Source organism: Drosophila busckii, chromosome 3R, assembly GCF_011750605.1.
Source record: "Drosophila busckii strain San Diego stock center, stock number 13000-0081.31 chromosome 3R, ASM1175060v1, whole genome shotgun sequence".
In the NCBI taxonomy this organism is placed as follows: Eukaryota; Metazoa; Arthropoda; class Insecta; order Diptera; family Drosophilidae; genus Drosophila; species Drosophila busckii.
In genome coordinates, this window is record NC_046607.1 from 9633679 (window position 1) to 9650786 (window position 17108).

Consider the following 17108-nt stretch of genomic DNA (forward strand, 5'->3'; position numbering starts at 1 on the left):
TATTTTTTTGGGCTCGTAATGACTACACTGAATTTCTGACGCTATGGCGTGGCTCACAAGCGGCGCACTGTGTGCGTGTAATAAAAAGTAACGAGACTGTTAACATAAAGGCAAACGTTTTTGGTCAAGAAGTCAGTGCTGGTTGAAACAAAGCACGCAAAAAAAAAAAAAAGCAACCCGCAGACTGAAACGCGGTTACGTCTGCGTTAATATTAAAATTTATATTGCGGCGGTGGCGGGTGCAACGGCAGCGGCAGCTCGTCGGCGTGTTTGGCCATCAATTCTGCGTTTAATGCCTGCGCAAATATTTGCGCAATCAGCAAACAAAACAACGCGCGCCCATCGTTCGTTTAAGCAAAGCAATTGACCGTTTACCTGGACACAGCATTTTTAATGCTGAATACACCAGACACCAGTCGCCAGTCGGCAGTCGCCACAAAAGCAATTGCCATAGTTCCGTGGTCAAACACAGCCACAACCTATGCCACCAGCATTCACATTCTGTTGTCCTTGAACCACTCTACTGTGAACTGGCGCAAAAGGTGTGAATCTAGGCAAGACTAGAATTTATGAAGCGTACAGCATGTTGCAATAAGAGTTAAGTGAGCAAATTTAAAATTCAAATAGATGGTTGGCAGTCACCCTGTATGCCGTTTGACTTATGCGTTGCAAAAAGAGAGCGAATGCCATAAATAAACTTGTTAATCATTTAATTTTGGCACGAGGGTCTGAAGAACACACACATGCTCACATTATATAATTATAGCGCACAACTGTGGCACTAATGTTGCCCCCGGCTGGTGAATGGCATTCGTGATTTATTGTGATTTGTGTCCTGCACACATATTGGGGCTTAGCATGGGTCCTGGCATGGGCCAATGGTGATTTTTCGATTTATGACGCACTTTTTGTCGGTTTATTTACGTTAATTGCATGCACATATTTAGCTTGCACATGCTCTCGTGCGTATATAAGTCTTTATGGACGCCCATTGGGCGTATGAGCAATATTTCGTCGACGCCGCAGCGTGCACAGGTAGGTGGGCGGCTACTCGATGAGAATCGTAGCATACTTTTAAGCGCACCAACAGCCACGCTCCGTATTTATGCACATTACGCAAATACTACTATAACCATTTACATTTTAAGTTACAACTAACATAAGTACGTGCCGAAGCACATTTTCCAGCTGCTGCTGCTGACCGCCCCGCCCCGCCCTGCCCCACTCCAAGTGCCATTAACATTACGAGTTTATGCACAAGAAGTCGCGCACACAAATATTCTAAAGTATCAACATTCTTGCACTGGTAGTCGTGAAAGTTTTCGGTAAACGCATTTCAAACACTCGCCGAGATAGTTATTACAATTGTACACAACAGCAGCAGCAGCAGCAGCAACAAAAGCAACAAAAGCAACAACAACAGCTGCAAGGCCAGCTGCGCTGTAGTTGAAACTTGAAGCAGATTCTTCAAATGAAATGCAAAAATGAGCGTCCCAGCCCCATACCCGTCCCGCAATGGCTTCCGCTTTAGAGAAATATGTAGAAAGCAGTTTTCTTTTGCGTTCGCTTATTTTTTATTTGCTTTTGTGGTCTGGCCGAGAATAGAAGCCATTTTTTGAAGTGCAGTAGCGCTTTGATCAGCGTATGGCCGTAACGGGAGGGGGGGCGGAAGTTGGAGCAGACAAGCTAACCGGAAACTGCGACTGACTCTAAGCCAAGTACGTGCGATGCCAAAGCATCTGCTGTGCCAAACATCCGCTGGACAATTGATGAAAGCATTGTTGCTGTTACTGTTGCTGCTGCCCCCTGCTCATGTTGCTGTTATTCAGAGTAGCGCCGCCGCACACCTAACCCCTTAAGTCTGACCCACAAAACTGGCGTGGAAGTAAGTTGAGCGCAAGTAGTGGAAGCAGCATTTGCCGTGTGGCAAACTTTGTGCAGCTGACAAGTGATGTAGATGCAGCAGGGCATGGTGCAGGGTTCCGCTTTATATATCTTCTACTCTAGCTCTTACGCTCTGTCGGGCTAGTTGCGTGTGTGTGTGTGTGCGGCAATTTGCATGGCAAACTTAATCAGCTGAGCAGCCCACAGGGTATCGACTAGTTGAGCTCTTGCATGCGCCAAATGCTTGTGCATTTTATTATTTTATTTTTGTGCTGCTGTTGTTGAGAAGTAAAAAGGTTGAGCGCATCGCATCGTCGCCTGATGTTTTTCATTTCGTTTCGTTTCGCTTCGCGCCAGCGGCAAAGTGCACAGTGCAAAGTTTTGTTTACAAAGTTTTCAAATTTTTGTGGCACTGAGTTGAACTTCCGCAAATGCCAGCCCCAGCCCCAGCTCCTCCCCCACACACAGCTCCTTGCAACAGCCTTGGCTCGTTAAGCGACAGTCACTTCCGGCTGTTGATGATGTTGCTCTTGATAATCCAACAGTATTTGCGACTGCACCTTTTTCGGACCAAAATGCACCCGCTCGCTCTACTTGGATTTGCTAACTCATATCATCCATCATTAGCAAACCAGGCAGCCTGGCAGCCAGGCAGGCAGGCAGTCAGTCAATCAGCCACAAATGTGTGCCGCAATTATGTGGCAACTCTATTAAATTTCCATCAACGTGCACATGTAAATAAATGACGCAGAAAATGCAGCACTTTGCAGATGCCATGCTCGTTCATCTACTTATTCTTCTACAGCTCAGTCGCTGCCTCAGCCTCAGTCGCAGCCTCAGACTCAGCTGAGGTTGCCGTTGTAGTGCTACTTGTGCGACGCTTCCTCCTTTTTTCATTTCGCAGCCATCAGTCAAAGCAACGAGTGGGCGGTTGGACTGGCACTTACTTACGCGCTTATTTGCCGCCTGCACTTGAGGGTCTACATCAAGACGGCACATCCTGCCCCAGACTGCAGCAGCAGCAGCAGCAACGTCTTGTCATTGCTCGCGTAAAATTATGTCAACGCTTGTCAACTTTTATATGCCGGTAGCAAGAAGCTCTTCAAGTGCCTTGCGTAGTGCCTTTTGAGAGTGCATTGAGTGCATAAACGAAAGTTCCCTTTTGCCATATTCGTCTGTATACACGAGTGTGCGCGTGTGTGTGTGTGTGTAATATACTTAGTGAGCCACCATTTGTTATTGACTGTGCCGCACAACTTCACAAACGCAAAGCGCAGACTTTTCTTTGGTTTGCTTTTCATTTTTATTTTTCGCTTTTCTTTTCGCTGCATTAATGTGAAATTGCCACAGCAACCTTTAAATGCAACATGGCATTTAGTTGCTGCGCCTGCTATATTTAGTGTGCTCCAGGGGAAACTTAAACGCGCTCTAGCTCTCCAGTTCTCCCGCTCCCTCTCTCTGCTCACTCTTTGGCGTTGCCGACGCTGCCTTTTAAGCCCCGCCCTGTCATTTTGCCACGCATTAACGTGCCACTGCGCGCTTGCTTATTAAAACTTATGCTCAATTTTTTTGCCATCCAAATTGTCCCAGCTAATTAGCTTTCTTGCTAGTCGTAGCAGCATGGCAAGTCTTTCTCTTTTTTTTTTTGTGTTTTTTCGTGCTCGTACTTGGGGCAGCTTTGCTTAATTTGCAATGTGCACGTTGCAAGTATTTTGTTACTGGCCCGTTGCCACATTAAATACGTTTCATTTGCAACTGCGTGCGTTTGCTTGCAACAGCATTTGCTGCATGCAACTTTTTCGACTTTGCTCTCTCTGTCTCTCATTTGCATAATGTCTGTCGCTATCATTTTAAAGTCTGCCTTTAACGTTGTAGCAACTGTTATATATATGTTTAATATGTAAATTAATATGTAGTGCAATTAAGTTAACAATTTTATTCATTTAACTAAAGCATTCTCAATAGTATTTCGTTTATTTGTACAATCTACACACTGCACTACTCTTATAATTAACTATTAGTTAGCTGCATATAGTTATAATTATAATCCAACACAAGCTGAGGCACGAACTGGTCTTAGCTAAGTAATATGTACACCTCAACTGACGCACCTATCTCTAAGATGAAAAGACGCACAAGCAACAAGAACAACAACAACAATAGCAACAACAACAGACACTTAAACACACACACAGTTACATATAAGCAATCAATATATATTTTTATACTATTATCTCATACACAACTTATATGATAAGTGTCTATTCTTTTCCTTTTTCGTCTCTTTTTACGCTCTGACATTTCATTTTCCGATAACAACAACCTCAACAACAACAACAACTACAACAACAATTGCGCCTTTTAACAAACCACAAACCAAACATGCACACACCACCACCACCACCACCACCAACACCACCAAACTACAACAACACCAATTATCACTTGCGCCAATTGCAATCTCTGACACCAATCAACAACAATTGTTATAAATGTGTGTGTGTTACCAACGATCCACCGCACCACCCACCCACCTATGCACCACCGATAATAGAGCGTACCAGTGCTGCGCACATTTGGGGGACATCATGCCGCGTAGCGGGAACTTACCGTGGCCAGCACCACAAATCTCAACAATCTAGCAACAACAGCAGCAGCAACCACTTGCTCTTCATCGGCCACCAGCATAACCACGCCCACTGGCACACCGCCATTGCCGCCGCTGCCCAACACATTTATCGCCATCAAAACGAAACACGACAGCAACCACATCAATCACAGCAACAACAGTCTCACGCTGCACAGCGGCAGCAATAGCTTCAAATCCAATGGCAACAGCAACACCAACAGAAGATCGCCCAATTCACAGCAGCAGCAGAAGCAGCAGCCGCCGCCATTGCCCATGAAAAATGGCACCAAGCAGCCACACAACGCCGACTCACACTACCAACATCTTAGCTACAACATAACACACCAGCAACATGCCTACCGCGGCAACAACACGCTCGATCGCAAATACAAGAAACACCCACAGCCAATGGGCGTTGTGGGCGTGGACGCTGGCGGCGGCGCTGCTGACTACTGCACCCAGGTTAACCCACATTATCTGCAGACCTTTGACAGTCTCGATCACGTGCCCTACAATGTGGCGGCGCATCGCAGTCAGTCAAAGTCACAAATTTACAGTTACGGCAGCAGCGGCACCGCCAGCGACACTTCCAACCCACAGCATCCACAATACCACAGCAGCAACAACATAGCACACATTGAACATCACTATCAGCAACATGGCGCCGGCAATGCCCACCAGACGCAGCCGCAGCAGCAGCTGCAGTTGCAGCAGCAGCCCCACCAACATCACCACAGCCTGAAGCACACCAAATATAGCAAGGGTCACAAAAGCAAGCATTGCTCCAAGAGCAGCAAGTCGCAGGATGATTTCAAAGTGATGCACAAGCAGCAACAACAACAACAACAACAACAACAGCAGCAGCAGCAAGTTAATAAACGCAGCAGCAACAATCAGTTGCTGCCACAGCAACAGCAACCGCAACAGCAGCCGTCGCACTATTCGAGCTCAAGTGATAGTCTACCATTTGATAATAGCTATTATTAAATGCGCACTCCCACACACTCACACATACACAGACACTTACAAGCACGTAATCACTCACACACAATCATTTACTGTTGTGACAGCTAGAAAGTGTTGGCTGCAAATTTATAACAATTATTATATAAATGTAAATCTAATCACACACACACACACACACACACACTCATGATTAATACGCACAAACAGTTGTCAATGTATTTATACACTCACACACACATGTACTATAACATGCTACTTTAATTTCTTGCGCACAACTTGGCGTATACGCAATGTGACATGCAGTGTATGGCGCTGCATAAAGTTGAAACTGACAGCTGTGTGCTGTGCTGTGCTGGTCGATTGCAAACATAAGAAAAAGCAAACAAACAAATTTTTAGATTAAATGTATTCGTGTCGAAATAGTTGCATAACTAAACAAACGAAAGCTGAAATATTAATGCGTGTAGCGAACGTCAACAATCAATGGCAATGGCAATGGCAACAGCCATTGCATTTAGACATGAGCAGCGTTCCAATATAGTACGATATATATATATATAATTTATTATGCGTTGTATATACTAGAGAGACAAGTTAAGCAGTATATGTATGTATGTACTTTATGACTAGCAATGTATTCATTTAACATATAAGCTATGCTTAGTTTTAAGAACTTATGAACTTCCCACAAACATGCCCAACTTCTCCCAGTTGCTCATCCAAACAGCAAATCTTGCACAGATTCTCTCAGCCGCTTTTGATTGTGAAAGCCCATTTAGCTAATCAGTTTTTTGTTTGTTTATTTCATTAACAATTTGCTTAAAATGTCTGCCAACAACAACAACAACAACAACAACTCATACACAACATGAACAACAACAACAACATATATATACGAAACACAACCACATACCACAGTCGACAACCCTTGCAACGGCCAGCGGCCACGACGAGCTTGGCAATCTGTTGTGGCAACATGAGGCCACCGAGTTTACAGAACAATTTCCCAGCTGCCCGGTGCCGCCCATACGCCATTGTCACGCCCACGCACACGGCCACGCCCATGTGCATACTTTGAACAATCGCGGCAGTGGCTGCGGCGAGCTGTTGTCCACGCAACAGCGACACCAGCGCGACATGTTCAGCGGCGACTTGGGCATACCAGAGATCAACACCCATGTGGGCAGTGTGGTGCATACGTTTGAGACGCTGGCGCTGCAGCGGCGCCTGGCCGAGGCCGAAATGGAGCGAGACCGCGACTTGAGTAAGTATAAGCAGTGCACGCGCAGCAGCAGCAACAACAACATCAGCAACATTGCTCACAGCAACAGCCAAAGCAAAAACAAGCAGGTGCAACGCAAATCGCTGGAGTTGCGCCAGCGCCTGCAGCAAGTGCAACGCCAAAGGCAACGCCTACAGACACTCCAGGCACACACACAGGCACAAACTCACACACAATTGGCGTTGCCGTTGCCGTTGCAGCGACAATCGCAGCATGGCCAATGCATACTAACAGCACCAGCACCAGGCAAGCTCATCAACAGCTGCAGCACACAGACATTGGCATTGGCGCAGCAGCTGGCCAACCTGCCACGCCCCCGCCCCACAGCGCATTCCAGCGAGCAGCTGCAGCGACCCTATGGCGGCATTGAGGAGGACTATCGCAAGAATCTGTTTGGCACGCTGGTGCGGCAGCCACGACGCAGCTTGCAGCACTCGGACGATGAAGACGACGATTTACATTGTAAATGCCGCCTTCGATGAGATCTTCTCACGCTACCAGGACGATGACGAGAACGAGACAGAGTTCACCCAACAAGAGCTGAGCTGCACGCAAACCGACACCAACACCAACACCAACACCGATGATCGCTTCGACGACGAGCACATGCTGGTCAGCCTCAGCGAACTGGACGATGATGTATTTGCAAGTCGTGCCCAAACCGCCTGCACCACGCCCACAACTGTGGCAGCTGGCCATACGCCCAAGCATGTTACACCATCGCTGCAGAAATATCCAGCACCTGCACCACCTTTGCAGCAGCGTGCCAGCACCTTGAGCAATCTCTTTGAGCGGCTCAAGAGCAACAGCAGCTCCAAGTTGCCCAAGCGCATGCTCAACAAAACTCACTCCGATCAGCAGCTGCAGGCCGAAGCCACTGGCAACGTGCAGCAGCCACTGCATAAATATGCCGCTCAGCCGCAGCTGAATACCGCCGAGCCAGACTTTAATCGTGGCTCCACTTTAAGCCAATCCTTTGTGCGGCAGCTGAAGCGAGTATCATACAAACAGAAGCGTGCGCCGCCCGCACCGCCGCCCAAGCCGCGTTCCAATGTGGCACATGTTATACCGCTGCGCAATGCTCTTATTTTCCCCAAGCGCTCCAAGTCCTCCAACGAGCTGCTGCTCGACGATCTCAATGTGCAGGCGCGTAAGTATTATCGCCGTTCGGAGCAGAGCGCAGCGGTATAGAGCACAATTCTGTTTAACGCAATTTGCTCACCCCCACCCCTTTTCTCTCACCCATTACCCACCAGCAAAGCTTGTGATCAGACACACCTTGAGTTGCTCCCATAAGTCTAGCGAATAAGTATTAGTATATAATTATTTCTTGCTTCGATTTTTGCCAGAGGCAACGCTCCTGTAGATCCACTCTGTTGACTGCCTCCCTTCCCAAAATATCGACCCACACATAGCAGCCGAAGAGCAATAGATTCACCCGCCGCCGCCATATGAGAAGAAACGGAAACCAAAAGAAAAGAAAAGAGATTTGCGCCATAGTTCGCTTCAATCTGTTGAGCATACGAAATATAACAAAAAAAAAAAAAAATGAACTTTGAGTCATTGCAAAATGTATTTGCATACATAACACTTTAGTACTAACTTAATCATTGTTTGTTAATAGCAACAAAACGTAACGTAAATGAATACATCAAATTATATACGAATATATAACAATGCATGCGAATTAAATTAACAAAAATCCATTTGCTAATTAATGAAATTAAATAAATCAAGTAATAAGTCGAGCCCTTTAACTAATGCATGTTATATAGTTTATATGTATGTAATTTTTCATAAATAAATTATATGGTATATATACATACATATTCAGTTCGTATATAGTTATGTATTTACTAATGTTGTCAAGTGTAAATGGCACATCAAATGAATTCAAATAATAACTCATAACTGTTGTAACTTTTAGATTAATGACAAAAGCTAATGTGTAACACAACAAACAACAAAACCAAAAAGTACATTTATGTGCATGCAATAAATAATTAAATTACAACAAATGTCTTTCATTTATAAAAGGGCTTTAACAATTTTATTTTGTTCGAAGCCAGGAGTAAAGTTTCCATGGCAAATATTCACAATTTCTTTCACCAATCAAAACTTAGCAATTAAAGATCTTGCTGCTCTATAAAATTAACGACTTCGGAGCTACTTTGTGCATTTGTCAGGCAGGACTTTAGTTGATGCTTTTTAAGCTGATTCAGGCGACTAAAGGTCTTCTTACAAATTTCACAGCGATGTCGACGCTCTCCCGTATGTATGCGTTCATGATTACGCAACACGCTCAGTTGGGCAAAGCTGCGTTTGCAGACGGCACAGGAGTATGGACGCTCGCCAGTGTGCGTGCGCTTGTGCAGCTCCAGGAGATAAACTCGTGAGAAGGAGCGCTGGCAGGTGATGCAGGTGTGCGGTCGCAAGGCGGTGTGCAGCGAGGCAATGTGGCGCTGTAGATTGCTTGACTCCACAAAGCCTTTGCCGCAGTATTCACATTTGAAGTCCATTAGTCCGAGGTGCCTTTTTTGGTGGGTCGAGAGTGCAGCCTTGGTTTTGAAGGCCTTGGGGCAGCTATCACAGACAAAGGGTTGCTCGCCATTATGCAAACGCAGATGCATGGCCAGACTTGAAGGCGACTGCAAGCGCTTGCCGCAGTATGTGCAACAGTAGCGCCGTGTCGTAGCTCGAGGCTCACTCGTTAGACAGCAGTTATGCGCTTCTAAATTTGTTTCCTTTGTAAAGACTTGACCACACTCCAGGCAAGTAAAGCTGCTTTCGTCAGTATGCGACTTGGCGATGTGTCGCTGCAGCGTGGCTATCTGTTGAAACACCGCACCGCAGCTATCACAACTGAAGCTCTTAGTCGTTGGCTTACTGGGCAGTATGCCTTCGCTATCCTGGTCATATTCCAAAGATTCGCTTTCATCGTATTCAATAATATCCTCTACTGTCAGCGCATTGCCATCGTCATCAATCACCAGCTCCTCTTCAACCACTTCGGATATCGATGCAGCTGCTGCAACTTCCTCTCTTCCTTGCATTGCTTTCAATGTTTGTTCTGTTGCCACACATTTCGCGCGAAATTTTACTACTGTTAGTAGCTCCTCCGTACATTCCTGACACAAAAACTTTGGAAATGCATCTTGTCTGTCGACCTGTAATGCAAATATTTGTATACTCCTGTCTTAATTATGTTAATAACTTACTTGGATGTCACTACACCGCCCCAGCAACGTGCTCAAATCCGCGTTTTGTTCTTCCACATGTTCATAAATGTCCACCAGCACTTCCTCCGGTTTTAGGCAAACCCGGCAAAGCAACTCACTTAGTTGTATTGCCATCAGCTCTTAGCTCATAGTCTCAAATAATTTTAAAACAAAATTTAACAAATGTAACCAAAATAAACTACAGCTGGCTGTTTTTGAAGAGCAAGCTATTAGAGATGGGAGACCATTTCTGTTGCACTATCGATAGAGAGCAAAAGTTATTTTCAATCCATCGATACTTAGGCGCACCTTCAGGCCAATTAATCGACATTTAAAATAAAATTTTTTGATATTCGAGCAACATGTTAAAAATTTAGATAAAAAGCAGGAAAATTATAATAAATGCTGTCCAGGATAGATGTCCTATCTAGATAGATAGATAAATAAATCGAATACAAAAACCAATTACGTCAGTTTTTTTCTTTTGGTTTAGGTCAAGAGCCGAGTTTTGCAAAACTTCAGAAAATAATAGGAAGCAGTCGAGTCTTGAATATATATATTTTATTTATTAATATTATATATTTATTAATAATCATACTATTTATCACCTAAGCTTTAAATCAAAAATTAAAATTAAAACCGAAGACTAAATACAAATGACTGGCTATAGGATTCTTTATTGGTAGTCAGTTGCAGTTAGTTTTCGTTATTTATTTTGATTTTGTTGCTTATATCTGCTAACTATACATATATCATAATTTTATAAAATAAATCAATTGTTTCAGCATCTCTTCAAGCAGAACGAGCAGCTACATAGGTAAGTTTTTTGCGTTGTTTTATCTGACTAGCAGCTATATATGGGAATGTATTATTAATATAAATTGGTAAAATTACTGATCTGCGTCCAATAATCCTTCGCAGTTAAACACTGGCAACAGGACCCGAAGAATATTCTGGGTCACTGGATTTCTGTAACAAGCATTTTTAAATTGAATCGCCCTTTCGTTAGTCTCCATTAATGCATTAAAATCCGCGTCCTCTGTTTCCACATTGCGTTGGATGGGAAAGATCATAAGACTAGTATGCATGGCTAAAGGTAAGAAATTTTAAGTTATAGAGCCAAATATTATTATTACATTCTTACCATAAAATGATTTCTGTTTCATTTGCAAGTGAAAGTTGTGCAGACTTGGGATGTGCGACTTGAAGCGCAATTTTTGAAGTGTTTCGGAAAATATATCAAAGTAATACTTGATGAGTTCCTCCTGATTATGCAAATGGAATTCAAGTTGCAGTGACGAATTTAGAAAGTAAAACAGATCAATAGCAGGCGATCCCCAAGCGACATACTGAAAATCAATGATGATGACATCCTCCGGCTTCCCAGTAGCTTTGTTATACTTGACTAGTACATTGTTGGTCCAAAGATCACCGTGAGCCAAGACATTAATACCCGGACTGACATCGAAAACACGCTTGCCCAACTCCATATAGATGGGTACCAGAGCTTTGAGTTTCTCTGCATATTTCTCATAGCCAGGCCATTGGGATACACATCGGCTGGCTGCCTCCAACATGCCAACGAAGCAAGGTGCATAGTTATTCGTGTGACGATTAAACATGCCACAATCGAAGGTCTCCAAGCAACCAATCTCACGCTCATTGAGAACCGCTGATGTGGCATGCATCTTTGCCAGCTTGCGCAGCACTATGCGGGCCATGTTCATATCCAGTCCAACCAATCGATCTGGCATTACATAGCCACGCTTATTGAGGTCCTCAAATACTAAGGCACTTCTGTCGTAATCAACGGTCATAGTCTCGGCAAAGATTTTCTCATCATCATCAATCTCCAAAAGAAGCGACTTTAGCTTTGGCAATATCTGTTCATAGACTGTCATTTCACGTCTGAATATATCATAAGGTTCCATGAGCTTCCGAGAAAATTCATCACTTTCAAACGATGTTTTTACTATAAAATGACCGCTTTGTAGGCTGCCATCCTGTCTGGTAAATTCCGTTCTTATGCGCGTCAGCACGCCTCCATAGTTTTCACCACGTCCAAGCGCTGGCTCAGCATCCAATTTAATGATCTTTATTTTTTGCTCTGCATAAAATTCACGTAATGCTGTCTGCATATAATTCTCTGTCAACCAAACTGGAGCACAGCTAAAATCGCCATTCGTTACGGGCTCACTGACATTTAGTGAAGGCTTAGAAATTGCATCTCGTGCACTTAATAGATCTGTAACAGACATTCTAGTTTTTATAAATTGCAATAGACTCTATCAAGGTTGTTGCTGTCGCAAATGTGTTTAAATTTCCACGCCAAGCGGCTTTTATAAGACGATGCCATTGCCTAAGCGCAATCTGTAATTGAGATTTATATCCCTCTGCTTAAATATAGTCAAGTGTCTGAAGATTAGCGCGCTTCATTTGTTATCATTTTATTCATTTCATCATGCATGCTTTCTTCTGCATGTTTTTAAAAAAACCTATAAATGCTTTGAGCTTAATATAAAATCTGGGAAGTCTTGACCTTTTTTTCATAGTTTCATATTGATACATATTGGTATATGATATATGGCTTATTAGTTAAATATAATTAGAATCGTGCAACAGAAAGATTATAGGAGCACAGGAAGATAAGGATCATTGATAAATATGACGATTGGGGTATTTCCTAAGTGTTTAATTGTAAGCTTTTTCTCAATTTTTACTTATGTTTATGTTTATATTATTAGAATAACTAATTGTTATGAAGTGTATTGTCAAATCGGCTGAACCGACTTTTCCTTAGATTTTCCTTAAAATTGTATAACAAAATTAAAAGTCTATGACGTGGCCATTTCATGCCGTCGTATCTATAAATCATATTATTGTTTAGCTAGGATTAAGTTTGTTGAACGTTCGGATAAGCACAGATAAAAATTGCAAGTGTATATTTGCGCATATCACCTAACATCGCTTGCCGCATTCAGTTATCATGCTTAGCTTTATCGAGATTTACCCGCCAGCCTTTCGAATACAACTATAAGCTCAATAATTACTTGCAACAATCTACTATATACATTCTCACGTGCTGTAGTAATGAGCAAATTGAATGTTGAACGTGAATGGCTAGCAAAAAAACAATCAATAAATATAATTAGTACAACATGGGCCAGGTAAATACTGAAAAATTCTACATATTTCAAACCTATAACAGTTGCATACACTAATTGAGCATTCAAAATGTTGGAAGCTGCGGCAAGTGCAAATTAATTTCAGATTAGGTTACACTTGAAACACGTCAGCGACAGCTGAGACGCTGTTGCCAGACTGCTATAAGCCTTAGAGTAAATATTTATTTAAATGATTAAATTAAATGAATGGGTTAGATTTTGTGGGCTGGGCAAATGTTTGCGCTGTAGAAACATTTGAAAATTATGGAAATATCTGACTGTAGCTACTGAAGCTTGATGAGTATAAAAGTCACTGAACTTGTTCAGTCATGCACAGTATGCATAACTAGAACAGTTAGATATTATGGCGGCAGCACCCGAGTGGCTAACAGAAGCGTATATTGTGCATGCGCTTAGATCATACTACAAAGATGATAGTTTAAAGATCAACAAGTTGGAAGTGAATCCCGCCTTGGGTCCCGGCGAAAACTATGGCGGCGTCCTAAACCGTGTACGTGTAAGCTTCAAACTTAAGGCTCAAGCGCAGCTAGAGCAACAGAATCTGATTGTGAAGACCGCCATCGAGGATGACGAATTGACAAAAGAGCTAACGTCACACTATGATATCTTCAATCGTGAAATGAATATTTACGAAGATATCTTACCCAAGCTAAATGAAATATTGAAAGAACTGAATATGTTCGAGCCACTCTTTCCCACCACCATCTTTATCGACCGTCAGCGCATGGCAATCATTTTTGAAGATCTTTCCGTGCAGGGCTATGTGATGAGCGATCGCGTTAAGCGTCTGGATAAGCAGCATGCTGAGCTGGTGCTGCACAAGCTGGCCAAGATGCATGCCGCATCCGCCATATTGAACGAGCGCAATGCAGGCAGCCTGGAAAAATACGATCGTGGCTTCTTCAATCAATATACAGATGCTTATAGCGGCTATTTTGTAGGTGGTTTGCTGGCAGCTGCGCGCTGGATGAGCCAAGATCCTGAATGTGCTCGTTATGGCAAGAAACTGTTTGAGCTGGCACCACATTACATGGATATAGGCAGGGAGTGCTTTAAGCCTGTGCCTGGAGCTGTTAATGTCCTGACGCATGGCGATATCTGGACCAACAATGTTATGGTTAAATATGATGCCGCAACGGGTTGTCCATTGGACATTCTACTGATTGACTTTCAGTACTCCTTCTGGGGTTCGCCCACTTTGGACTTGCATCATTTCTTCAACACTTCGCTGCAAGAGCAACTACGTCGCTCAGAGCAAAGTGCACTAATCAAACATTACCACGGAATTTTTAGACACATTTTAAGGAAGTCGGCATATGCCGAGCAGCCCATACCCAGTCTACTTCAGTTCCAACTGCAAGCAGAGCAAAAACGTTTCTTTGGTAAGTGAGAAAAATATTGAATATTTATTTCACACCTGCAATTCTCAAAAAATCACCAAAGTTACAAATAGAAAATGAGGATTAAATGCTTTCGAACATTTGTCATTTATTTACATAATATGCTTTATTCTATAGCTGTACACTCGACGGTTGTTGTGCAGCCTGTGATGCTTTGTGAAGATGCTACTGATGCCTGCTTTAATGCTCTGATGAACGATGACGAACGTGGACTCCGCTTCAAGAATCGTCTATATGACAATCCCACAGTTCAACAGAACCTAAAAGCATTGATGCCATTCTTTGATACAAAAGGAGTGCTGGAGGTTAATCAATGTTGTTAGCAGTCGTTAAGTTACAGCTGATAAGCAACTATATAGAAAACGGCATTTAGTATATAAGCAGACACGCCAGTTTATTATATTTACAATTACTATTTGCATTGTAAACTAATTCGTAAGCCGCTTAGATTAGCAACTTGTCAAGTATATACAATTTATACTAGACTTATCGCGTGCCGTGCCTTTAGTCTGTTATCTAAATATATAGTGCAAGCATAGTGGAACTATTGTTCCCGGATGACACGGCTATTTCTACAGCTTACAGCTGCCTCAGTTCAAGTCTAATTCAGTTTGCTTTACGACCCTCATATAGAAATGTTATTTATGCAATAGCTAGAGAAGGATCTGCCTAAGTATAAAACGCAAGTATTGTTGGCGTAGTTGCGACAGAAGCATCTCAACCATGGGCGCTGAAGGTAACGGCAACGGCGCTAGCGCTGATAACGATTTTCATCCAGCGCCTGTCTGGCTAACGGAGTCCTATCTGGAGCCCATACTGCAGCGCAGCAGAAAGGACAACAGTCTACATATAGTAAACTTGGATATCAAGCCAGCCACTGCCAAGGGCGACAACTATGCTAGTATTATGACAAGAGTCAAAGTGGACTATACGCTCAACGACGCTCAGCAGATGAAATCGGAATTCTTTATAGTCAAAACGACCTACGAGTATGATCCTTTTATTTCAAACATCTTTGCGGGCTATCAGGCCAGCCAGACGGAGATGATGCTGTATGACAAAATATTGCCGCAGTTGAGTGAGCTGCTGGAGCAGACTGAGCTCGCAGAGAAGCTGTTCGCTCAGACTCTTCATGTGGACTATGAGCGCTCGGCTATAATATTCGAGGATCTGGCTGTGGATAATTATGTGTTGGGAAATCGCTTGACCGGCTTTGACTTGGAGCATACCAAGCTGGCTTTAAGAAAGCTGGCTAAGATGCATGCCACCTCGGCCGTGTTCAATGAACGTCAGCCTGACTTGCTGACCAAGTTAGATCATGGCATATTCAATAATCACAGCCGTGGATTTTCGCCCATGTTCGAGGGATTCGTTGAGGTAGCAGCAGAGTTCGCTGGCTCCTGTCCGGAGCTGGGCAGTGTTTATCAGCAAAAGCTGCAACGCCTCCAAAAGCACATCATGCGCTTAAGCGAAAAAGTCTACGAGCCACAGCCAAATGAATTTAATATATTGACCCACGGCGATTTTTGGACTAACAATATAATGCTGCGCAAGCAGACCGCCGATCAACCTTTGGATATGTTGCTGATTGACTTTCAGTTCGCAGCCTGGGCCTCGCCAGCAGTGGATCTGCACTACTTTCTCAATACATCGCTGGAAACAGAGGTCCGCATGGCAGAGCATGATGCTCTCATTCAATATTATCACAGTGTGCTGGTCCAGACTCTGCGCGCTCTTAACTTTACCGGCCACATACCCACACTCAGGCAGTTAAGGCTTCAAATCGAAAAAGGTGGCTTCATGGGTGAGTAACAGATGCGACACTATGGAATATAGTCTATATGAACCAAAATTGTATTTCACAGCTGTGACTGCTACGCTAACCTGTCAGGCCATAATGTTAAATGATGAAACCGCCGATGCTGATTTTAACAGTTTAATGAAAGTCGATGAACGTGCTCGAAACTTTAAGAGAACAGCATATAAGAATAAGAGACTACAGGGAATACTTAAGCAACTTCTACCCGTTTATGATCACTGTGGGCTGCTGGACCTAGAACCATGAAAAGTAATCAGAGTGGCTCACGTTTCAAATTCAAATACTTTTCCCCAATTATTAGTTAAAATCTAACATAAGTTCCTTGGAGTGCATCAACAAAGGAAACTTTATTTAACAATCCTATTTAAATTAAAAGTGGGTTATTTTCTATTTACATTAACTATTCTTTTTTGTGACTTTGGTACAAATTTACGGCTAGGAATGCCATGATTTATTTATAAATACAAATTCAATTTTATTATGTTTTTAAATTAATTATTATACTATCTAACTATCAATTCGTGATTAAAGAAAAAATATATTTTTAAAATATTATATTGTATACAAAATTATTATTCTACTTTATAGAATAATCGGTATGAATAATACAATATTAAATACAGAAAATGATAAAAACTATTTATTCTTCTATCTTGCAGCGACAAATTAAGTCATATTTGTGTATACAAATCTAATTAAATACATACTATCTTATTAAATTTATG

At 42.8% G+C, this 17108-nt stretch overlaps 5 protein-coding genes across 5 annotated transcripts in view; 3 read left to right on the plus strand and 2 right to left on the minus strand.

Annotated features, from left to right (window-relative positions):
• LOC117134631 (irregular chiasm C-roughest protein) overlaps positions 1–8484 on the plus strand; it is a 67517-nt gene extending 59033 nt beyond the window's left edge. Inside the window, 2 exon segments of the mRNA XM_017992223.1 lie at positions 6398–7215; positions 7217–8484. Of these exon segments, the coding sequence (XP_017847712.1) occupies positions 6398–7215; positions 7217–7952 (1554 nt within the window). The 3' untranslated portion in view covers positions 7953–8484.
• Positions 8485–8802: 318 nt separating this feature from the next.
• On the minus strand, positions 8803–10193 carry LOC108603713 (zinc finger protein 664). Its single transcript, XM_017992753.1, has 2 exons — positions 9980–10193; positions 8803–9928 (listed from the first exon to the last, which is right to left on the minus strand). Exons 1-2 carry the CDS (start codon positions 10112–10114, stop codon positions 8888–8890), a joined length of 1176 nt encoding a protein of 391 aa, XP_017848242.1. The 5' UTR covers positions 10115–10193; the 3' UTR covers positions 8803–8887.
• A 389-nt stretch (positions 10194–10582) lies between these two features.
• LOC108603710 lies at positions 10583–12282 on the minus strand. Its single transcript, XM_017992749.1, has 2 exons — positions 11124–12282; positions 10583–11069 (listed from the first exon to the last, which is right to left on the minus strand). Exons 1-2 carry the CDS (start codon positions 12235–12237, stop codon positions 10870–10872), a joined length of 1314 nt encoding a protein of 437 aa, XP_017848238.1. The 5' UTR covers positions 12238–12282; the 3' UTR covers positions 10583–10869.
• Positions 12283–13482: 1200 nt separating this feature from the next.
• On the plus strand, positions 13483–15122 carry LOC108603712. Its single transcript, XM_017992752.1, has 2 exons — positions 13483–14546; positions 14682–15122. Exons 1-2 carry the CDS (start codon positions 13508–13510, stop codon positions 14885–14887), a joined length of 1245 nt encoding a protein of 414 aa, XP_017848241.1. The 5' UTR covers positions 13483–13507; the 3' UTR covers positions 14888–15122.
• Positions 15123–15235: 113 nt separating this feature from the next.
• Positions 15236–16834, plus strand: LOC108603711. Its single transcript, XM_017992750.1, has 2 exons — positions 15236–16368; positions 16430–16834. The coding sequence occupies exons 1-2, from the start codon at positions 15288–15290 to the stop codon at positions 16627–16629; spliced, it is 1281 nt and encodes a 426-aa protein (XP_017848239.1). The 5' UTR covers positions 15236–15287; the 3' UTR covers positions 16630–16834.
• Positions 16835–17108: the final 274 nt, after the last annotated feature.

Excerpts from the sequence above, each read along its gene's own strand:
- LOC108603712 (XM_017992752.1), top strand. The coding sequence starts at position 13,508 with ATGGCGGCAGCACCCGAGTGGCTAACAGAAGCGTATATTGTGCATGCG. Across the intron at positions 14,547-14,681 it reads AGAGCAAAAACGTTTCTTTG|CTGTACACTCGACGGTTGTT; the intron begins GTAAGTGAGAAA and ends TTTATTCTATAG.
- LOC108603710 (XM_017992749.1), bottom strand. The coding sequence starts at position 12,237 with ATGTCTGTTACAGATCTATTAAGTGCACGAGATGCAATTTCTAAGCCT. Across the intron at positions 11,070-11,123 it reads GAAACAGAAATCATTTTATG|CCATGCATACTAGTCTTATG; the intron begins GTAAGAATGTAA and ends TCTTACCTTTAG.
- LOC108603713 (XM_017992753.1), bottom strand. The coding sequence starts at position 10,114 with ATGGCAATACAACTAAGTGAGTTGCTTTGCCGGGTTTGCCTAAAACCG. Across the intron at positions 9,929-9,979 it reads GGCGGTGTAGTGACATCCAA|GTCGACAGACAAGATGCATT; the intron begins GTAAGTTATTAA and ends TTTGCATTACAG.
- LOC108603711 (XM_017992750.1), top strand. The coding sequence starts at position 15,288 with ATGGGCGCTGAAGGTAACGGCAACGGCGCTAGCGCTGATAACGATTTT. Across the intron at positions 16,369-16,429 it reads CGAAAAAGGTGGCTTCATGG|CTGTGACTGCTACGCTAACC; the intron begins GTGAGTAACAGA and ends TGTATTTCACAG.